The sequence below is a fragment of the Mastigoproctus giganteus genome, chromosome 8 (assembly GCF_048544385.1).
Source record: "Mastigoproctus giganteus isolate SK-2022 chromosome 8, ASM4854438v1, whole genome shotgun sequence".
Taxonomy (NCBI): Eukaryota; Metazoa; Arthropoda; class Arachnida; order Uropygi; family Thelyphonidae; genus Mastigoproctus; species Mastigoproctus giganteus.
The window spans coordinates 181,534,744-181,555,777 of NC_143582.1; the positions used below are offsets into that span (position 1 = coordinate 181,534,744).

The 21,034-nt window shown below is 37.5% G+C and overlaps 1 protein-coding gene across 3 annotated transcripts in view; it reads right to left on the minus strand.

Moving 5' to 3' along the window:
* Positions 1 to 21,034, minus strand: part of LOC150082046 (TBC1 domain family member 1-like) — a 402,976-nt gene that overhangs the window by 229,772 nt on the left and 152,170 nt on the right. For all 3 annotated transcript variants that reach the window (XM_090379078.1, XM_090379077.1, XM_090379079.1), the window contains exon 2: positions 6,262 to 6,414. In XM_090379078.1, the coding sequence (XP_090235204.1) occupies positions 6,262 to 6,414 (153 nt within the window). The remainder of the gene's footprint in view (positions 1 to 6,261; positions 6,415 to 21,034) is intronic.

Below are 21,034 nucleotides of genomic sequence, written 5' to 3' on the forward strand. Positions count from 1 at the left end.
AATATAAAGTTAAAATGGTTGGATTGAGAATACATTAATATCAAAAATTTAATGTAGTCATAACTTGTAAGACCACAGTCATGATGATCACTGCAAGAAATTAGCATTTTAATGCTCTATACATCTGCTCCAAAAGGAAATTAAAACAGGCCAAAAACAAAAATGCAACAAATCAGGTAACAAATTTTGCAACAGCAGACATGTAGAATACTATGTGTGATTGATTGTAAATTCAGTGAAAAATTAAAAGTGGAGTCTCTGTATGATATCTTAAAAGTTAGGGAATAATCAACTAGGAGCTGGGAATAAAGAAGACCAAATAATGATAAGGCAAAAGATTATTACATGCAGTAACCTGGAAGGGAAAAAAAAAAAAAGTATCGATTACTCAGGCTGACTTGGAGCATAAAAGCCTAACCTAAAAGACAGAGGGGCCCTGAACCAAAAAAAGAAATGGCTAGCAGAGAATGGGATATTAATGTGTCAACCTATATGGTTTTTAGGAGGAGAGTAAAAGGTTCTGATTAACAGAAAGCAAAAATAAGAGAGAATAAGTTTATAGTATATCTCATTTACCATAATAAATAGGCAGATGGAAATAAGATAGAAATAATTAAAAGTTATAGCAAATAGGAAGTATTGAAGAATACTCAGGCAAGCAACAGTGTGCAGAGCCAAAGAGCAACAAAATGTAATACCTATATTGGAAATAACACACAGGAAGTCCTCATTGTTCATCATAGTTATGTTCCTAGAACTGCAATGAACAACAAAAATGGTAAATGATTGGGCCAAATCAACCTCTCTATCTATTGACTTGCATATGACATGTATTGCGTGAAAGATACGTTCCAAGGGCAAAAATATATATACATTTTATTTGTGCATATAAAAAAATAAATAAATCACAGATGTTCTCAAAATCTAAATTTATCAATTAAATTTAATTTTATTTCATAAAGTATAAAAATATTACTAAACAGAATAACAACTGGCAGCTCAACCCTCCCCACACTTCTCACGCTGTGTATGTCTCGTGTATCTCTCGCACATAAATTTGTATCAGAGCTGGCAACTGTTTTTCTAGTATAAATTTCATGTAATGTAAGCTACAAATAAATAAAAATATTTGCAAATTTATTTCTGCAAAATAATTTAGATACTCCATCCTCATTTTTCTTAAAGAAAATAAAACAAATTTATTTCTTTATTTTCTTTTTCCTCATTTTTAAGAAAAATTAGGAAAAAGAAAATAAAATAAATAAATTTGCTTTATTTTCTTTTTCTTTGTAAAGTTCTTTGTAAGAGGAAATTGCATTTAAAGTGATCCAACCACTCATTAAGTCTCTTCATTCCCACTTTTGCCAAATTCTTGTTTTACATGCATATCTAAACTCAGTGCCCTGTCCATAATTATCCTCATACTAATAGGCATATGTTGTTGATTCTATCCTCAATCAAGATGGCTACAAGTTTTCCATTCTTTGCATAACATTACTTCTGTTCTTGCCACTTTGATGCATCCATGGAAGTCACATTTTGTGCAGCACTTCTAAATACCACTGCATTTTTGTGCAAGTAGATCTATCTCACCAAAGTGGCAACAAGGATAAATCTCATGTAATGTCCACTAGTTTCAAACCTGTGAATAAAATGTTTAATTTTTGCTATAACTCAGTCATATTTTTAGCTTTTGTTTTCCCTAACACAAAACTATCGATTGTGGTTGCAGGCCATTTTGTTATCATAATTAAGGGAGAGTATAGTTTTCATAGTTACATATAAATTTCATTAGAAAACTTATATTAATTACATTAATAATACTAGGAAGTGTATTATCTGAAGACATTGTTAGCTTTTCAAATTATTCTATTTAAATTATTGGAAAAAACATACTTTCCAATGAAATTTATAAGAAATTGAGAAATTCTCAATAAATACAAAAAGCAAACTGATTTAACAGCAATGAGACCAAGGTCTGAATGTGATGGACAAGTGGCGATGAATCAATGAAATAACAAAAAAATGGGGGAGAGCAACAAAACATACACTTCCTGTGTATGTATACATAAAAACACAACTAATACATATTCTATGTGGAAATACAAGCACATTCATTAATGAGGAATTTTTGTGCATTTAATATCAACAACCTGAAAATGAAGAGTCTAATACTTTCACATTTATATTTTGCGTTTATAATATATTTTTTTAGCAAAATTAAGAAGTTTTGTTTTGTTGAAAATAAGTGTAAAAAACATGACATTTTAAAATGTTCAAATTTTTCATAAAAAAACAATTAAAAATTACATTTAACGAGTACTGCAATGACTCCATTAATAAAACGTCTGCTTGGAGTATGCATTGGCATACTCCAAGCAGAATTCAAAACAAAACCTTTTTTCAGAAATCTAAAAGAAATTTGGCGATCTGTTACATTACCCACTACCACTGCCAGAACACCTAAACTAGGTCTCTGAACAAACACCTAATTAGCAGACACTGCAATTCAACTAGGTTTGCTGATCTTCTATGCACTTTTCCTAAAATGTATACCCTTCCAAACTTGTATACATTAATTGAGATGTAGCCTAACTAGTGCTTTGTACAATGGGTTAATCACCCTCTATTCCTGCTCCAAGAACTTCATGTCATATTGTAAAGTTATTACGAGGTCTTTCCATTATTGATACCTTGAATTTAGTAGTGCCAAAACCTTGCATTTATCAACATTATCTTCAACTGTTATTTTCAGCCTTTTCAAATGGTTTATTTTATTAGTATTGAAATGGCATACCCTGATTAATATCACTGACCATTATTCCTACCTTTTTATCATCAACAAACTTATACATTAAACTTGAAATACCTACACTGATAGGGCACGCCTCCGTAGCCAGGTGGGAAGGAGCAGCAGTGCGTAGCACACGCTTCTTGATTAGACCGGGGTTCGAGCCCATCACCACCAAATATGGAGGATGCGGAAAGGTCAGGGAATGATCACCGCATATCCCGCAGCAATATGGCCTTAGTTGCTAATGCTCCTAAAAACCAAATAACAAACAAACAAACAAACTACACTGACATCACTAATAACTATTCCCTATCTATAGTAGTAACTTTGGAACAGGAGATCTTAAGATAATACTAAGGATTTAAGTTACTACAATGAATCTTTTATCCATATTAGTAACTTGTGACTAATAGTGTATTGCACCAATTCAAAGAACAAACACGTGGGACTGTATCAAAGCGTTACTAAAATATAAATAAATGGTGTAAAAATAAGTCTACATTCAATTCATTTATGACAACCATAGTAGGCTTGCTGATCAAATCTATGCTGTGAGCAGGGGCAAATTAGGAATAAAATAGGGCCCCAGAAAAAATTTTAATTTGAGGCCCCTTTAATATATATATATTGTAATAAATATCAGAGATAAAAATAAAGATGGCAGTGCAAGCCACACGGAAAGCCAAAGGCCAAAAAGAAAGGTGCCAAAATATGAAGGTCAAACACACATATACACACACAGATATAAATACATACTACATAGGTTTTTATATTTATATTGTTTATTATATTATATTTTAGTTTTATTCATCCATACATTAATACGTACTTTTCTGTCATCTTTAAAAACTATTATTATTATTAGAAATTTTTATCACTACTTTAGAATATATTTACACTGAAAATGGGTCACTCTTTGGATGAGGCCCCTGGCCATGGCCAGTTTGGCATTAGCGTAATGTGGCCCTGGCTGTGAGCACCTTACGAATAGGAGAGATAACTCAGGAACCTTAGGAACTACAAATGAATCCAAAGATGCTCTCATCATTATAAGCAAAGGTTTGATTACTTCTTTTGCTGCATCTTTTAATATAACTGAATAGATTCCATCAGCACTGCATGGCATAATGTACCACTAAGTGCAATAATTTTGCTACTAGCTTCCTTTCAGTTATCATAAAATAAATGGCAGTATTAAGTAAGTCAGTATTAAACAGACTTTTGACATCACCATTTCTAAAAACTTTACATATGTATGTATATGCCAATGTTTATTCAGTTTATAAAGTTAACTGTGATGGATCATCAATATCTGTTTCCCATTCATATAAACTGAACCAATGTAATTCATCCATTTCTGTTTATAATCTGGCACAACCACAGGTCAGAGGAGTTTACAATTAATCATGTCAACAATGAATGCAACCTTTAATCATATTTAGCAGTCATGATGGTCCACTCAAATTCTTGTGCTAGTTCACCTCATACTTGACCATTTGGCTATGTTAGGCCATTCCCTTCTAGGATTAAGATAAGCAAAGAATTCTGTGTTACTTTCTGCTCTTATCCAAAGATTTCTCTTAATCTTCCTTGGCATACCTACTTAACATCCTTATTAACTTCATTGCAAACTAGTTTATGCTTATTGTAGGCTTCTGTGATAATTTGTAATCCACCTCTGCATTCTTCTTTTCTGCAACTAGTCTCATCAATTCATCCAACATCTATTTAGGTATAAACCTTGAATAATATGTCTTTGTTCATATAAAAAGCTTAGCAGTTTCTTGGAATACTTCCCTTAACACTCTTCATTTGGCATTTTTATTTGTTAGAAACATTTGTTAGAACTAGTCCCATTAAAACAAATTTTAAAATGTCTGAGGCCACTGTAATCACCTTTGCTTTAAAAACTCTTTACCCTCAAGAGTAGTTATTTCTTTGAATAAATCTCACAATAATACACTACAATCACTGCCATCTAGTGATTGTAGCATATTCCTTTACTAGTATTGTAATGATTCCTTGAAGGTTCTTAATACATAATGGATAATTACTGATAATGAATATTGCTATCTCTTGTAATATCTTTAATATGTTGACATAAAAAGCAGTCGTCCATCAAATCCAGGAATGTTCTGCCTACCGAGAGAATAACCTATCCCCAGGTTCTAATCAATATCAGAAAAAATAAAATCCCCCATTATAAGACATTCTGGTCTGTATAGCTGTTTGTTATACCCATCACAGTCATTTGGCTTATAATTCCTTTTTTTTTTTTTTTTTTTAAATTTTACTGGTGCTCTGGCTCAACATTAAAATGGATTGGTGAAATGGAGTGAGTGAGTGAGTGAGTGAGTGAGTTTTGATGCTGTATAAGCTTTCTTGCTGTTGTTGTTTTTTTTTTTGGTTTTTAGGAGCATTAGCAACTAAGGCCATATTGCTCTGGAGATATGCGGTGGTCATTCCCTGACCTTTCTGCATCCTTCATATTTGGTGGTCATGGGCTCAAACCCCGGTCTAATCAAGAAGCTTGTGCTATGCACTGCCGTTCCTGCCCACCTGGCTACGGAGGTGCCCTTCTTTCTTGCATCATATGCACTAACATAATAACTCATCCCTTGTATCTGTACATATTGTACTCGCTGTATTCAAATTCTGATTCCCCTATATCAGAGTGACATCATGTTTTTGATATATTATTGGCGCCTCCGTAGCCAGGTGGGAAGGAGCAGCAGTGCGTAGCACACGCTTCTTGATTAGACCGGGGTTCGAGCCCGTTACCACCAAATACGGAGGATGTGGAAAGGTTAAGGAATGACCACCGCATATCCTGGAGCAATATGGCCTTAGTTGCTAATGCTCCTAAAAACCAAACAACAACAAACAACTGATATATTATTACAGCATTTAATTACTTAACCAATACTTTAAACTCAAACTAATTTATTATGCTCTTAGCATTAGCATATAGCAGAGGTATATCTCTGCCTGTTCATGCTCTTACTAACTCTAACACAACACATAGGATTCAAATCCTATGAGGACTCTAATAATCCCTCCTAATAAGAAGAGGACAGAGCCATCCATCCTTCCAACAACAACAACTTAATGTAGATGTTGGAAGGATGAAACTATATTTTTTCATTGAATAGTGCATAGAGCAAACTAACAAGTAGATTAATGCAAACAGACAAAACTATTGATTAACAGTACTTTTAATATAAAAATAATGACAAAAACATGTTAATTATTTTAATGTTTAATTTTTATCATGTCAGTTTTGCTATTATAAAGCATTTTCTTTCTTATTCAACTGTTATTTATTATCTTTCTTCAAAAGTCTTAACCAAAAGAATTTTGTATACCCTGTGTGTGGGGGGAGTGAGTTTTATAACAGTATAAACATAAAAAAAAAAGTTCAATAGTTAATAGAACAACTACTATTATTATTATTCATAGCAACAAACCTTAATTCTTCCTACATACATAACTTCAAATTGATTAGAATTGACAAACATGGTGTCCAAGGCTAAACCGCTTGCAGTCCTATTCAGAGGTGCTCCAATTCCATGAACCATTTCTTTAGTCATTTCTCTCATTGTAGTGAAAAGTTCCAACACCTGAACATAAAATTTCAATTCTTATAAATTTTATAAAAAAACAAGTTACATAAATAGTAAATCTATTACCTGACATCTATAACCTTTTTGTTAAAACTAAAAACTTTTTGGTTACTGGAAAGATGACTTGTATCAAATTTGCAGTTATCAAAACATGATTTGTATACAAAAATGTTTTACACACATACACAAAATTTAGTCCCTAAGCAAAATAACATAATTATCCCCCCCCCCTCCAGATCATGGGAATCAACTAGTGGGTAGTACACAGGAAGGGGATTTGTTTATGCTGTATTCCAGTGGTTCAAACCTTTCATTACTCAAGTTACACTTGGGGTAAAAAGACACCACATTTGAGGCACTTGAAGTGTAATGGTCAGTGAACTCAATTGAGTTTATCTTGCAGCACACTTGAAAGAAGACCATGGTATACAGAAGTGCTGGAAAGTTTGAGAGCTACTACATGGTCTCCCCTTGTAATAATGCTTTCATCAGTAACATGTATAGTGTTACATGTGGAAGGGTCCCTTCTCTGCAGATATTTGTGCTTTTCACTGACATTTAATTTGTTCACATACATATTTTGGACTCGTTTTCATAATGCTTTGAAGAATACTGTGTTACCAAATGAATGTATAGGCTAATCAGCATTTTTAGTATTAGTAGTGGCAATATGAACTTATACCACCCTCATATATGTAGTCTGTAAGAGGAAGGAGTCCATCAGCATTGGGCTTACTCAATGAGATTGCCTTGCAGGTGCCTAGTCTCTAAACACTGTAATTTTCAAACCTAAAGTCTTTCCTTGTAAGAGAACCCTTTTGTTCCCCTTACGAATCTATGTTGCTCTTTTCTACACCCATTCCAACAGATCCACATCCTTCCTAAAATGAGGCTTCTAGTCCTGTATGCAGTACTCAAGATGTAGCCTAACCATTGCTTTATATAACAGGATAATCACCTCCTTATCCCTGCTGGCAAAATTCCTGCACATCATTGACAAAATCTCATGAGCTGTCCTGGCAGCCTGTCTGCACTGCTCAGTAAACTTCAACTATGACTGCACAATTACCCCCAGGTCTTTTTCATTCTCCACCACACAGTGTGGTACATTAATCTGGGATTATTCTTACCCATGTGCAATAGCTCATGTTCATCAATATTAAACTTCAATTACCACTTCTCAGCCCATCTGCTTAATTAGATCATGTTGCAGTAGCATACCCTCATTACTGTCATTAACTACCCTGCCAACCTTTGTATCATCTGCAAACTTGATATGCCTTCATAAAGCTTCATTAAGCTTGATAATGCCTTCATCAAAATCATTACAAAACACAGAAAACAACAATGGGACTAAATCCTAGGGGACTCCTTCTGTATATGTATGCATCTTGTTCCACATCACCTTGTCTACTTTTTTATTTTTTCTTATATTGTCCATATTATCATTGCTTTTATATTCTAAATGGAAATGAAGTTTGCTGTTTGATTTTTCATATGTATGATTGACATATTTAGTTTTTCCCATAACTCCCTATTTTCTATAGAACCTTAGTCTTGCCAAATGTAGAGCTTTTCCGGAAAGTAGTATCCCACATAGTTAGAGAGGGATTTCTATATTACAACATTTCACATTTTTCTATTTCATAGTAGAGAACTTTCATAACATTCTAGAAACTATATATATTAGAGTTCAATGGGCAACCTGATTTAGCAGACAAGCCTTGCTCCCCACATGATCCATTAAAATGAGGTTTTACCACGCAATATATTGCAGATATATCTCCCAACCTTCCAGTTTGATTGTGGAAGGTTGGGAGATACACTCATACACTTGCTTTCTTGTATCACATGTCACTACTACGTACTGGAAAACCCAGAATGGCTGATGGGGGGAGGGCTACTGCCTCAAGCTGAGATCAGCTAACTACAGCCGCAACAGAAGACACCTTTAAAATTCCTCTGGTCTCTGATGGTAAATATGCTCAAATGAAAAGTAGATAACCAATGGTATGGAGTAATTTCACTGTTGAAATCCGTAAAGGGAGACAATCTCTTGGTTTCAAAAATCATTTCTTTTAAAAATCATCAATTTTGAAATAAAAGCACATGGGATATGTCAACTGAAAAATGCTTTTTCCCTTTATTTTATTTTATTTTATTTTTTTTTTTGTTGCATTTTCTTCCACTGTTTCACCATCCCTCTTGGTTACCACCTGTATGCATTGATAAACTTTTGACAAATAGATATCTTCATAAAACCTTGCTTTAGTTGCCAAATATTAGCTGTTCCAGTTGTTAGCATTTCCTGGTTAGAGTGCACGCAAATTGCATTATTTGTGCCATAGATCTTATGGTTTAGCAATATTAGTAGATGGGTGCGCTAATCTCTCATAACACCACTCTGCATTTTCAAAAAAAATTCACTGATGTTTTCTCAGAAAAGGATGTTTCTGGATCATTTTCTAATGCTGATTTCAAAAATTACTTCCATTTGTTTCCATCAACATCAGGTTTCTTCAAAAATCACAAAAGAAAATTTAATTTTACACAATTTTTTATTAATTCTGACAGAATTATAACAAAATGCTACTTTTACCAGACTTATATTTAAACACATGTTGAAAACACTACTAAAAAGGGCAGTGTGGTAAAAAGTCCACTAAACACTCACCTTTCGTTTTAAAAACTGATCTATCTATGATGGATCAAATTTTCGTTTTTTTCACCTCCCCTGGTACCTCATCTCCATGTCTTTAATGTGATGGTGAAACCTCTCACTGTGTTCTTAACTAAAAATTCCTATATTTTCTGGAAAGTAGTCGATGTGGGAGAGTAAATAAGTACATTGATATTTGTATTGCAGCCCAGCTTCTTGAAGTTTGCGAAGATATTTTCAACTATATTCTCGTAGTGTGGATCCTTGTTATTTCCTACGAAGTTCTCAATAACAGACAAAGCTAATCCATGCCCGTTTTCTTTTTTTATTCATAGTTCCCTCAAAATCTCAGTCCCAACAAAAAATACCTTGTTTTAGCTTCTCTTGGGTGATTTATGGGAATTTAGTACAAAGGTAGTTGAAGCAGGAACCTTCCTGGGGTAAAGCTTTCACAAACTGTTTCATCAAACCCAGTGTGGTGTGCAAGGAAGGCAGTTTTGTGGTCTACAAGTGGTTTATGAACTATGTTCTTTGATCCAGGCAACAAACTGCACTTCTTTGGCCACACCAAATGGAATATTAAAATACACAATGCCCTTCTTACTATTTGCATTGTATCCCTCTACAATAACTAAGCAAAAGTAACAGTCATCGCAGTGGTTTGTAGGCTCAAGCCAAATCACAGAAATCGCAAATGGCATAGCCTTCTTTTTACCATTTTTCCACAAACTCAACACAGGTTTGGCAAACTTTATGTGAAGCCATTGTTTATCTTGGTCACTGGGGTTCACTCCAAAATAAGCACAATATATATTTTTTACAAATTCAGTAATATCTTTTCTTTGCTAGAGGACTACATAACTTCCACAAATATAACAAAATAAGTTTGGATTGTTCAAACTATTGTGTGAAGACATTTTACTCACTTTTCAGCACAAGTTTAACCTGATAACCTCAAAAATAAACTGATTATCAGCTCCACTGATAAACACTGCTGCATGGAGCTGTTAAGATATGACTCATGGCAGTGTGTTGCCAACATGTGAATATTTTAGTTTAAAAATTCTCAGCATTTTCTTCTAACTTAATACATTCAATAATACAACTCATGACATCCACTTCAATGATTTTATTATTATTATTATTAGCCATATGGTGCAAGGAAGCCTGAGGCTTATGCTGCACTAGCCAAATAAAAAAAAAATTCTGAATTACCCTGAAAGAAAGAGATTAGCATTAGTAGAGGCATTTGATGCAAGAAAGCAAGCTTATGCAGCATCAGCCAAAAAAAAAAAAAAAAAACCCACTTCCACTTCACCCCTCTGTTCGTTCAAAATACCTGTCCAGCTGAGCCTTAAACTTATTTAGGCTATCAACCTCCACCACAAGGGATGGCAGTCTGTTCCACCAACCAACCAACCACCCGCTGGCTAAAGGCAAATTTCCGCACGTCTATCCTACATCTGTCTTTCCTCAATTTGAATTTATGCCCTCTCAGGTGATTTTTCTGAGCTAGAGGAAGAATCCCATCAGCATTGAGCATGCTTAAACCATTCAAGGCTTTATACACCTCTATCAGATCACCTCGCTGGTGCCTAGTCTCCAGACACTGTAATTTGCAAAACTTAAGCCTTTCTTCGTAAGAGCACCCCTTTGTTCCATTCACTAGTCTTGATGCCCTTCTCTGTACTCGTTCCAGCAGCTCTACATCCTTCTTGAAATGAGGCTTCCAGACCTGTTATACAGTACTCTAGGTGTGGCCTGACCATTGCCTTGTACAATGGAATAATCACCTCCTTATCCCTGCTGGAAAAATTCCTGTATATCATTGACAATACTCCATGAGCTACTCTTGCAGCCCTTCTGCACTGCTCAGAGAACTTCATATCTGCCTGCACAACCACCCCCCCCCCCCCCAGGTCCCTTTCATTCTCTACCACTGTCAGTGTAGTACCACAGAGTTGATACGTTGCTCTGGGGTTGCTGTTTCCCATGTGTAGTACTTTACATTTGTCAATGTTAAACTTCATTTGCCACCTCTCAGTCCATCTGCTCAACCTTTCCAGATCCTGTTGCAGCAGCATAGTGTCAGTAGTGTCCTTGACAACCCTGCCAACCTTTGTATCATCTGCAAACTTGGACATTAAGCTTGATATACCATCATCAATATCATTTATAAATACAGAAAACAACAATGGACCCAACACTGAGCCCTGAGGGACTCCACTAATAACATCAGTCCACGATGAGCAGTGTCCATTGATTACCACTCTCTGTCTTCTCCCCCTCAACCACCCCTTTATCCATAGCAGCAATTTGCCTCCAATGTCACACTGCTCCAATTTGTGTAGCAGTCTTCCATGTGCAACAGTATCAAAAGCCTTTCTAAGATCCAAGTATATAATATCAAAGTTATTCCCTGCATCCAGTTCTTTTGTGACTGCATCATAGTATCCAATCAAGTTGGTCAGTCAAGACTTCCCCTTAACAAAACCATGCTGTGTCTGAGCTATAACTGAAGTCTTGTCTAAATGATCCTGCAGTGCTTCTTTAACCAGTGCCTCCATTAATTTTCCTGGAACAGAAGTTAAGCTCACAGGTCTATAGTTACTTGTGTCAGCCTTTGATCCTCCTTTGTGAATTGGGGTCACATTTGCACATTTCCAGTCTATGGGTACCTCCCCTGAGTCCAAGGAAGCTCTCATAATTATGGCTAAGGGTTTGCTTCCTTCCTTTGCTGCCTCCTTTAATATAACTGGATAGATCCCATCCACCCCGGGTGCCTTTCTTGTGTTTATCTTCAACAGTTTCTCCTCCACTTTACTCCCAGTTATTTCAAGATTCTGTAGCTTACTGCTAGAGTTGAATACACCTCTGGCATTCCCCTTGCTGAATAACTCCTCATGTGTGAATGTCGATGCAAAATATTCATTTAGTTTGTTAGCTACCTGAGCAGGATCATCAACAGTTGACCCATCAATATCAAGTGGACCAATCTGATTCATCCCCTTCCTTCTAGAGTTTACATAAGTAAAGAACTCTTTGCTGTTTTTCTTTGCATCCCTTGCCAAGGATTTCTCGTAATCTGCCTTCGCCTGCCTAACCTCCTTTGTAACTTGGTTGCATATCAACTTGTATCTATCATAGGCTTCTGTGTCATATGTTAATTTGTAAGTATCCCATGCATTTTTCTTCTCTGCCATATGCCTCATTAGTTCATCTGACATCCATTTTGGCCTAAACCTTGAACAATATTTCTTAGTTGGTATGTAAAACCTAGTAGCTTCCAAGATACGTTCTTTGAATGCTTCCCATTTTGAATTTGCTGTTGGTAACATCATCAGTTGGTCCCACTGTATAGAATTTAAATACTGTCTCAGTCCATCGTAGTTGCCTTTACGGAAGCAATAACCCTTCCCTTTACCCCTAATGGTAGTTACCTCTTTGAGTAAATCCCACTTCAGCACACTGTGATCACTGCCACCTAGTGGTTCATTTATCTGCAGATTCTTAATGCATGAAGAATCACTGCTGATAATCAAATCAAGCGTATTACTCCCTCTAGTTGCCTCCTCAACATGCTGATGTAGAAAACAATCATCCAATAAATCCACAAAAGCCCTGCTAGTGTGTGAGTAACCAGCCCCCAAATTCCAGTCAATATCTGGGAAATTAAAATCTCCCATTATAAGACTCTCTGATTTACTAGCCCACTCTATTTCCCTGTACAGTTCCTTATTATACTCATCAGAGTCATTAGGCCTATAGCACACTCCTACTCTCAATTTTGATCTCCCAATGCTTATGTCACACCAAACTGACTCAACACTGCACTGTCCAGCGATGTCGACTGGCTTCACTTCCTTGGTTTTTATGTGTTTCTTAACTAATAGCATAACCCCTCCCCCCTTCCTATCCTGTCTATCCTTTCTGTAGACGTTGTACTCCCCAAATTGCAGTTCTGCATCCCTTATATCTGTGTGACACCACATCTCTGATATCCCAACAATATCTGCCTTTGATGTTTTGAGCAATACCTCAAATTCATCAAATTTATTTACAAAACTCCTAGCATTGGTGTACACGCAAGTATACCTGCACCTGTTTCTATTCTTAGCTACCCTAACACAACCCATGTGTTTATTTGTACCGCAATGGCTCCCAGCAGTCTCTGAAATACCATGCATCTTGTTTTTCAGGCTTCTGCTCATTCTAATAGAAGCAGTGCAAGAATCTCTTTCACCTCTGCCAGTGGCTACTGTCAATCTATTGGTCTTTGTCTCCCCCCAAGCTAGCAGTTTTCCGACCCACCTAACACTGCCTCGATAGCATCAGCAAATATTCTTGCACCCTTTCTATTTAAGTGTATCCCATCCCTGTAGAAGCAATCTCTCCTGTTAACAAGTACAAGATAGAAGGGAATAACCAAGAAAGAGAAGAATGATGATATCCAGCTGAGGACCCTGAGTGTGCCAACCCCATACTCACCCAATGTGAAAAAAAAATGGTACCTTATACAAAAAAAAAAAATAAATAAAAACATGAAATCAGCGTAAAAAATTGAAATTAAAAACAGCTATTAGTTCACAAACATTGAAAACCATGCAGAGTGGTGCAATTAATTCAAATTTAAGGGCTAAATCCATTATTTGGGTATTTATACTCTCATCCCACGGCAAGTGGGGGGGGGGGAAACACATTAGGCATATCAACCTAGGAGGACAGTGAAAGCAGCGAGTGGCATCTGCAAATCACTGCTTTGTTCCTGTCCGTTTTTCGAAATACAGTTGTTGTTGTTGTTATTTGGTTTTTAGGAGCATTAGGAACTAAGGCCATATTGCTCCGGTGCGGTGGTCATTCCCTGACCTTTCCGCATCTTCCGTATTTGGTGGTGAAGGGCTCGAACCCCGGTCTAATCAAGAAGCGTGTGCTACGCACTGCTGCTCCTTCCCACCTGGCTACGGAGGCGCTCGAAATACAGTACTCTCGATTTTCCGGGATAGATGGTAAAAAACAAATCCCAGATAATCGATTTCACGGTTAATCCAAAAATACAAAAGTCCCCGACATACGTAAGAGATACGTTCCAGGTCAACTTCACAGGGTTAAGGCAAAAACTCACTATTATCACCATGCGCGAGCGCACATTTCTGAAGGTCAACAAAAAACAATTTACACTTTCCGTTTTATTGGGCTTTTCTGTTAGCGCAGTCTATTATAAACGGGTGTAGTTTTTTTTTTTTTTTTTTTTTTTGGTAGTTGTTGGCGCATCGGCTTCTGTGGTCATAATGCACCTCCCAAGGTTTTTGCAGTACTTTGATCCGAACCAGCGACCTTTGGGTTGCCAGGCAGGCACTTTACCCACCCGGCTAGCCCGGTCGGCATATAAACGGGTAGTAAACTCAATCTTATTGCATTTGCGATGATACCGATAGATGGAATTCTATTGGTTTTTACGTTATTATGGTAAAGTGTGTGTCCCCTTCACTGAAATCGTCAGTCATATAAAAAAAAAAAAAAACCATAAATAAAATGTAAGAATCTTCTCTTCTTTCCTATTATTTTGCTCGTTACTCTGTATGTCACTTGTGCAATTTGTGCGTGCCGTGATCGTCGTTATTGATTACTTATTATTTTTTGTTTTAAATTTTACAATAATAAAAAAAAAATAAAAAATTGGTGAAAAAAAAATGTACGTAAGTCCGAAGTTGCTTAAGTCGGGGACTAACTGTATCGAAAAATGTTCAGCAACCTACGTAAAAAATATGGCGATAGATAAAAAACTTAACATGTACTACTCACGTGTCCAATACGATGTCGATATTAAATCTAATAGCTTCCCTTTATTTCTTACGATGTCACGTATGGTTTGGTCAACCAACGTTATAATGGTTCATTAAAGATTTAGCGGATGCACCGTTTTCAAACTTTGAAAAATTTCAAGTTTTTGTTTAACTGAAAGCGCAACTCTTTTGCGTTCACCCATCATTTTCGCGATTTCTAAACAAAAAATAAATAAATAAATAAATAAAATAAAAAATATTTACAAAAAAAAAATTCCGACATCCCTGACATAAATAACAAAACAGAATTTGTCTGTTTGCGGTGCAACGGAACACAATAGACGACGCACTAAAACAAACTAAACATTTGCTCCCTTTTTTTTTATTTGAGTGGCGGGTGTGAAGACAGTGGGGGTTGCAAGATAATAGGTACACTAATCTCCCACTGACGACTTATAAGACCTGACGTAGCCGAGTGGTCAGGAGCGAGAGTGCACAGCACGCGTTCTTTGACTGGGCCGGGGTTCAAGCCCGTGACTACTAAATACGATAAATATTTGTATTGACGATTTATTGTAAAAACTCTACGGACTTGGTTGTCGTGCCGGAGTATAAACAGAAGAAAAAAAAAAAAAAAAAAAAAAAACGCTGCTTCTTGTCGCTTATTTACCACTTGCAAAACAGCTGCTTATGCCCATTCTAGTCATTACTTGAATTTTATGATTTCTGGTTGATTTTTTTTTTTATTTGGGGTCTTGAACTGTCACGGTTAATCCGATCCCGGTAAATCGAGAGTCTGCTTTACGGACTAGTATCCAATATCTGGACTTTTACCGAGATTAGCTCCAGGACAATTGTTATAACAATGCGCATTCTTTTCATACAAATTTGCCTACTACTAAGGCTGTCATTAGATACTAACTTCATTGAACTAATAAATAAATAACTCGTTCCTAAACGACAGTGTTTAAATCACAACAATCTGAATGATTTTTATGCCTTGGTATGCTGTATTATTTTATTATTACTCAGTTTATATAAGAACCCGGATTCCCCCCCCCCCGCGCGCGCACACACACACACACCATTTTGGTCAAGGGAGAGCAAAAGATGCCAAGAATCACTTTACAGAAATACATCTGAATGTTTACACTGATTTTAAAATAACCCTTGTACGACCCTGGCATCGAAATTGCACTGAATAATGAGCTAAACAATATGTGCCGCTAAACGTGCCCGTACCTGAGAACATTGGCAATTTGCCTGCCTCCCTCGCGCATTTGACGTAATTCCCAAATGACTAACCCGAGGATAGCAAGCGAGAGTAGCAACAGAGACGCCTTACAAGATGCTGGTGGTACTGGTATTACCGGTAGTTAGTTTCCGAGTTTCCTCGGTTTCGTGTCGCCAAAATTAGTGACATCAAACTGGGCTGCTTCGGACTAAGTGGATGTGGTACGAGCGCACGTACATTAAGCTTTTAATGTACGGGCGAGACAAACAGTGTTAAAGAGAACGTGCAGACATTTACCAAAATTACGATGGCAGTCTTACGACGACCGCGATGGAACAGAAAAAGGAGGTCGAGTATCAAGTTCGCAAAGCTTGTTCTTCAATTATTTTCGAAGTTTAAAAAAAAAAAACTTAGACTACAGTATATTTGAATTAAATTAACAGTAAATAAAATAACAGTAATTTTATACCGGTTGAGTGTTGTCCCGATCCAACTACAACCCTGTTATTAAAATTCCTCTCAAGGTTTTCCATAGATGAAATTCTGTCGAATTTACTTTTAAGTTACGCCTTTCCTAGTTTTAGCAGCAACAAGCATATCTACTACCCACAAAAAGTAGAGAGAGAGAGACGGGTCAAATTTTACTAATTATTTTTCACGTTTCAGATAATCAATTCTCCCTCATAAACTTGATTCCAAAATCCCAAGGAATAATACACAACAAAACAGGTGCCAAACGGTCTCAATAACAATTAAAATTAAACGAGATGCGTATTTGCAAAAACATCTACGAAAATTCAAAAAATATATACAGTAGAACCGGATAAGAAGTTTTCCAAGGGAGTGGAGATTTAGAATTTCTTACGAGGTCATGTCTGAAAATACCTGAGTTAAAGATCATTTTTAAGTACTATTTCAGAATTTATAACTATTTTCTCTGCCTATGGGAAATATTTTTAAACTGAGGATTTCTGATTGCTTAACATTCTGCTCATTAAACTCATTACCAAGTTGGAGAAATGAGCTCTTGGAGTTTCAGCATACCTTAAAAGGACACAATTACAAGAAGACAGAGGAACAATCCACTAAGAAATTCAGAACTGTTCACAACCATCAGAGCTTAATGTGGTCGACGTATCCAATTATGGATATCAATGAAAACAATTGCAATATGCCGGTTCGATCATATCAAAATGTTTATACTAAAAAGGTTTTAGCGCTGAAAGTCTCTGACCACGGAAAATTCACTAATCAAACAAGTTAGTGCGTAGTATCATTTTAGTTCGTAGTAAATCACCGAAGCAGGTGAAATGGCATCGTTTTTTATATATCATATTGTGAATGCCTTCACAACGAGTTGCCCTGATATTGCACTACCTCCAATAAGCAACGCTTCGCCATTGGAGAAGCCTTAATGTTATTTATTACTTCCCCCCGCCCTACGTGGTACTATTCGCCGAGAAAATAATACATTACAATATACAGAGTTCAAATTGGGAAACCAAACTTAGTACAGGGGAAAATTTCTCATTCGGGAATTTCTTATCCAGGTTCTACTGTATATACCTTATTGGTGCGGTTTTTGCAAATATGAAACTTTTCGCTGTAACGAAATTTTTATATTTCAAATATAAAAAGCAGAATTCTCTATATTAACATTATTAAACTAGGGGCACATAATGCTTGTTTGTGTTAAGATCGTAAAAAAATAATCACAATCATAGCAATCATGTCAGCAAAGGTTGTCCTAAAAGTTGAAATTATTAAAAATTATGCAAAATCGATAAGCTTTCCTTCGTCAGTTGTACAGACTAAATATAACACTGGAAAAAGGCTCTATTTATGATGATGTCATTTTAGTTTTCGCAAAGAGAGTAAAGAATGTATTGAAACGTTGCAATTTTAAATTACTTTTTGCATTTATGTTTAATTCCGACAAAACTAAAATTTTTTTGAATAGTCTTCCCCTACGCAGTTTGCACCGATTTTCCAAGCTGGTTCCCGACATTCAACTCCATTAGATGAACAGCGTCTGTTTCCAATGGCCAGTCGGCATTTTCCAGCGGAACCGGTACGCCGCGAACACTAGATTGGTTTGGTTTGGTTTGGATTTTATTGGCGCATTAGCAACTAAGGCTATAATGCGCCAAAACCAGGTGATATATAAAAACTTAAGCTTTCACTGACCTAATTACTTAGGTCACCACGTCAAGATACCTTCGCGGATGACTTAATCTTGACGGTCGCTGCAGACACCAGGGCCCAACTGGAGTACAAGGCGAACCACGCCCTGAGGATACTTCAGGAGTGGACACAGACTCATCTACTGAAGATATCACAAACCAAAACTTACTCGATTTTGCTCAAAGGAACACTAGACCTACGCAGGCCACCACAAATCAAAGTGGAAAATAAGACTATCAAACTAGTGGACCAACTAAAACACCTCGGCCTTATACTTGACTCTAAACTGTCATTCCAGCACCATCTGACATACATCAGAGCAAAGATTCAGAAATACTCTGCACTTGTGGCCAGAATCACAAGACGAGATTGGGGGCTCAACAAACGCACCCTGTCACTGTATTATAAGACAACCTTCCTACCAGCAATAACCTACGCCTCTCCAGCCTGGTTTCAAAAAGCCGTAACCGCCGTAAATCGACGGACACTGGACGCCACTCAACGGACAGTACTGCTAACAATCACCCGTGCCTGTTGTACCACCAGCACTCCCGCCCTACAGGTATTAACGGGGGCCCTTCCTCTGGACTTAGAGGCTATTCGCTGCGGCATCACTCACAGCATTGCAAAAGGACAACCCTGCACCTTCCTTGGCTTTACAGTAAACACAGCTGCGAATCAGAAAGAAGAAAAAATCAGACTACAAAGGCACTTACAGCAGGTATGGCAGGATCGATGGACTGCCACAACCAAAGGCGAAATTACAAAGAAATTTCTGCCCACCATAGACAGGGTGTACCCCAAGCCCCCACCCTGGTTTCAACCCGGTCTCTTCACAACCTATTTGTTGACAGGCCACGGAGCGTTCAACGCGAAATTAGCATCTTTCAGAATCCTACAGGACCCACGTTACTCTTGTGGGGAGCCAGAAACCTGGACACACATAATGTATGAATGTACCAACTATGAAGACCTACGCTGCAGACTTATGACAGCAACCACATATTTCCCAAGACATCTCGAGTCGCACCTACTAGATTCATGCGAAGAGTACAAGGCACTAGCCAAATTCGCGCAGGAGTTGTTCACCCGGCGCAAAACACGAATTGCTGTTCACAGGGAACTACAATAATAAGGAGAAACTTGTGCAAGAGCTGCTTACCCCTCCAGTGCAAAACACAACTTCTGAATAAAAGAAACTTCAATAAGGAGGGACCTCGCGGACTCTTAGCACAACAACCTATCTGATAGAGACGCGGAAATATGAATGACGAGTGTGAGGATACCCGCTCATGCATCGCCTGCACAAAAATGGATATACAGTACTACTACTAGACAGGTCGGGACTGTCAAAGGAATGACGAACTTTCACGGCTTGGACACTTCAACTACTGGGACTACACGCAGCTTTGCTGCCGACGCCACAAGGCGATCCTACACCTGCGCTCACTTGCACAGGGCTTTTACTCCAATTCCTGGGTGGGGGACGGCTCTGCTGTTTTTCTCTCCCCCTCGCCCACCCCCTTTTCCTCCTGGTGGGGCATGGGCATGCCCCACTGACCTTCTCTGGGGCCGTCTTCCCTATTGACCCCATATTTCTGACTTTCCCCCCAGCCTTCAGTCTCCTCCCCACTCTGACTAAATGACTAAATATCATAGCGTATGCCCCACACTACCAAAATTTTAATTGTTCAAATCAAGTCACGCATGCCCTTTTGGCCTCTAATAATCTCTTAGCGTCTTACCCTGAAAATCGCCTAGTGTTGCATTACAATTTTTTTTTTTTTTTTTTTTTTTTTACATAGGCCCTAGCCACTGAAATCTCAGGAAACTAAGTGGCAGAGCCTGCCAGAGTAAAGCTCCATACTACTGAGTACCTGGTCTGCCTCCACGGGGCCAAGTGTGGGCAACGTTGGGCCTCAGTAGGGGTCCAGCGGTTAAATGGCCAGATGAACAACGATACATAACATTACACTTATACAAAATCCATACACTTTTAAATCTCTGACCTTCCCAGTGAACTGGTACACCTACAATGAAAGCAACGCGGAGATGGGGCAAACCCCTGCTGCCGTTAGACATCAATACACTTTACATGTCAAGATATAAAATAACAGGGGAAAGGTGTAAAATGTATAAAAGATAAATCAATAAAGATAAATCATGTAAATTTTAAATACAAACCTTTATTGATTTAAAATAGCTAAAAACAGCAGACACATTGTCATTGTCGGATAAAATCTGACTGGTGTATACGGCTCAGTCAGATGATTAAAAGCGGTAAAACGGATATTGCTAAAATCTGGACAGTCAATTAAAATATGTCTGATTGACAAAATTGTGTCGCAGGACTCACACATAGGAGGATCGTCAGCCCTCAGCAAATACGAATGTGTCAAATGACTATGTCCTATGCGGGTCCGGGTAAGAACAACTTCCTCCTTACGATTCCTGCGCAGACTAGACTGCCACGGTTCAATTACAGGCTTTATACGATATAATTTATTCGTAGTCTGTCTATTCCACGAATCCTGCCATTGGGAGTATATCTTTTGGTGTATTATTTGCCTGTAGTCTGTATAGGGGACTGACAAGCAGCGATTATTATCGGCAATTGCTGATTTGGCTGCGGTGTCATTTCCCCTAATCCCAATGTGGCTGGGAATCCAGCAGAAGCGGATATCATATTCACGTTCATGGAGAAAGTGAATCTTCTGCTGAATGCAAGACAGAACTGGATGAGAATTATATCTCACA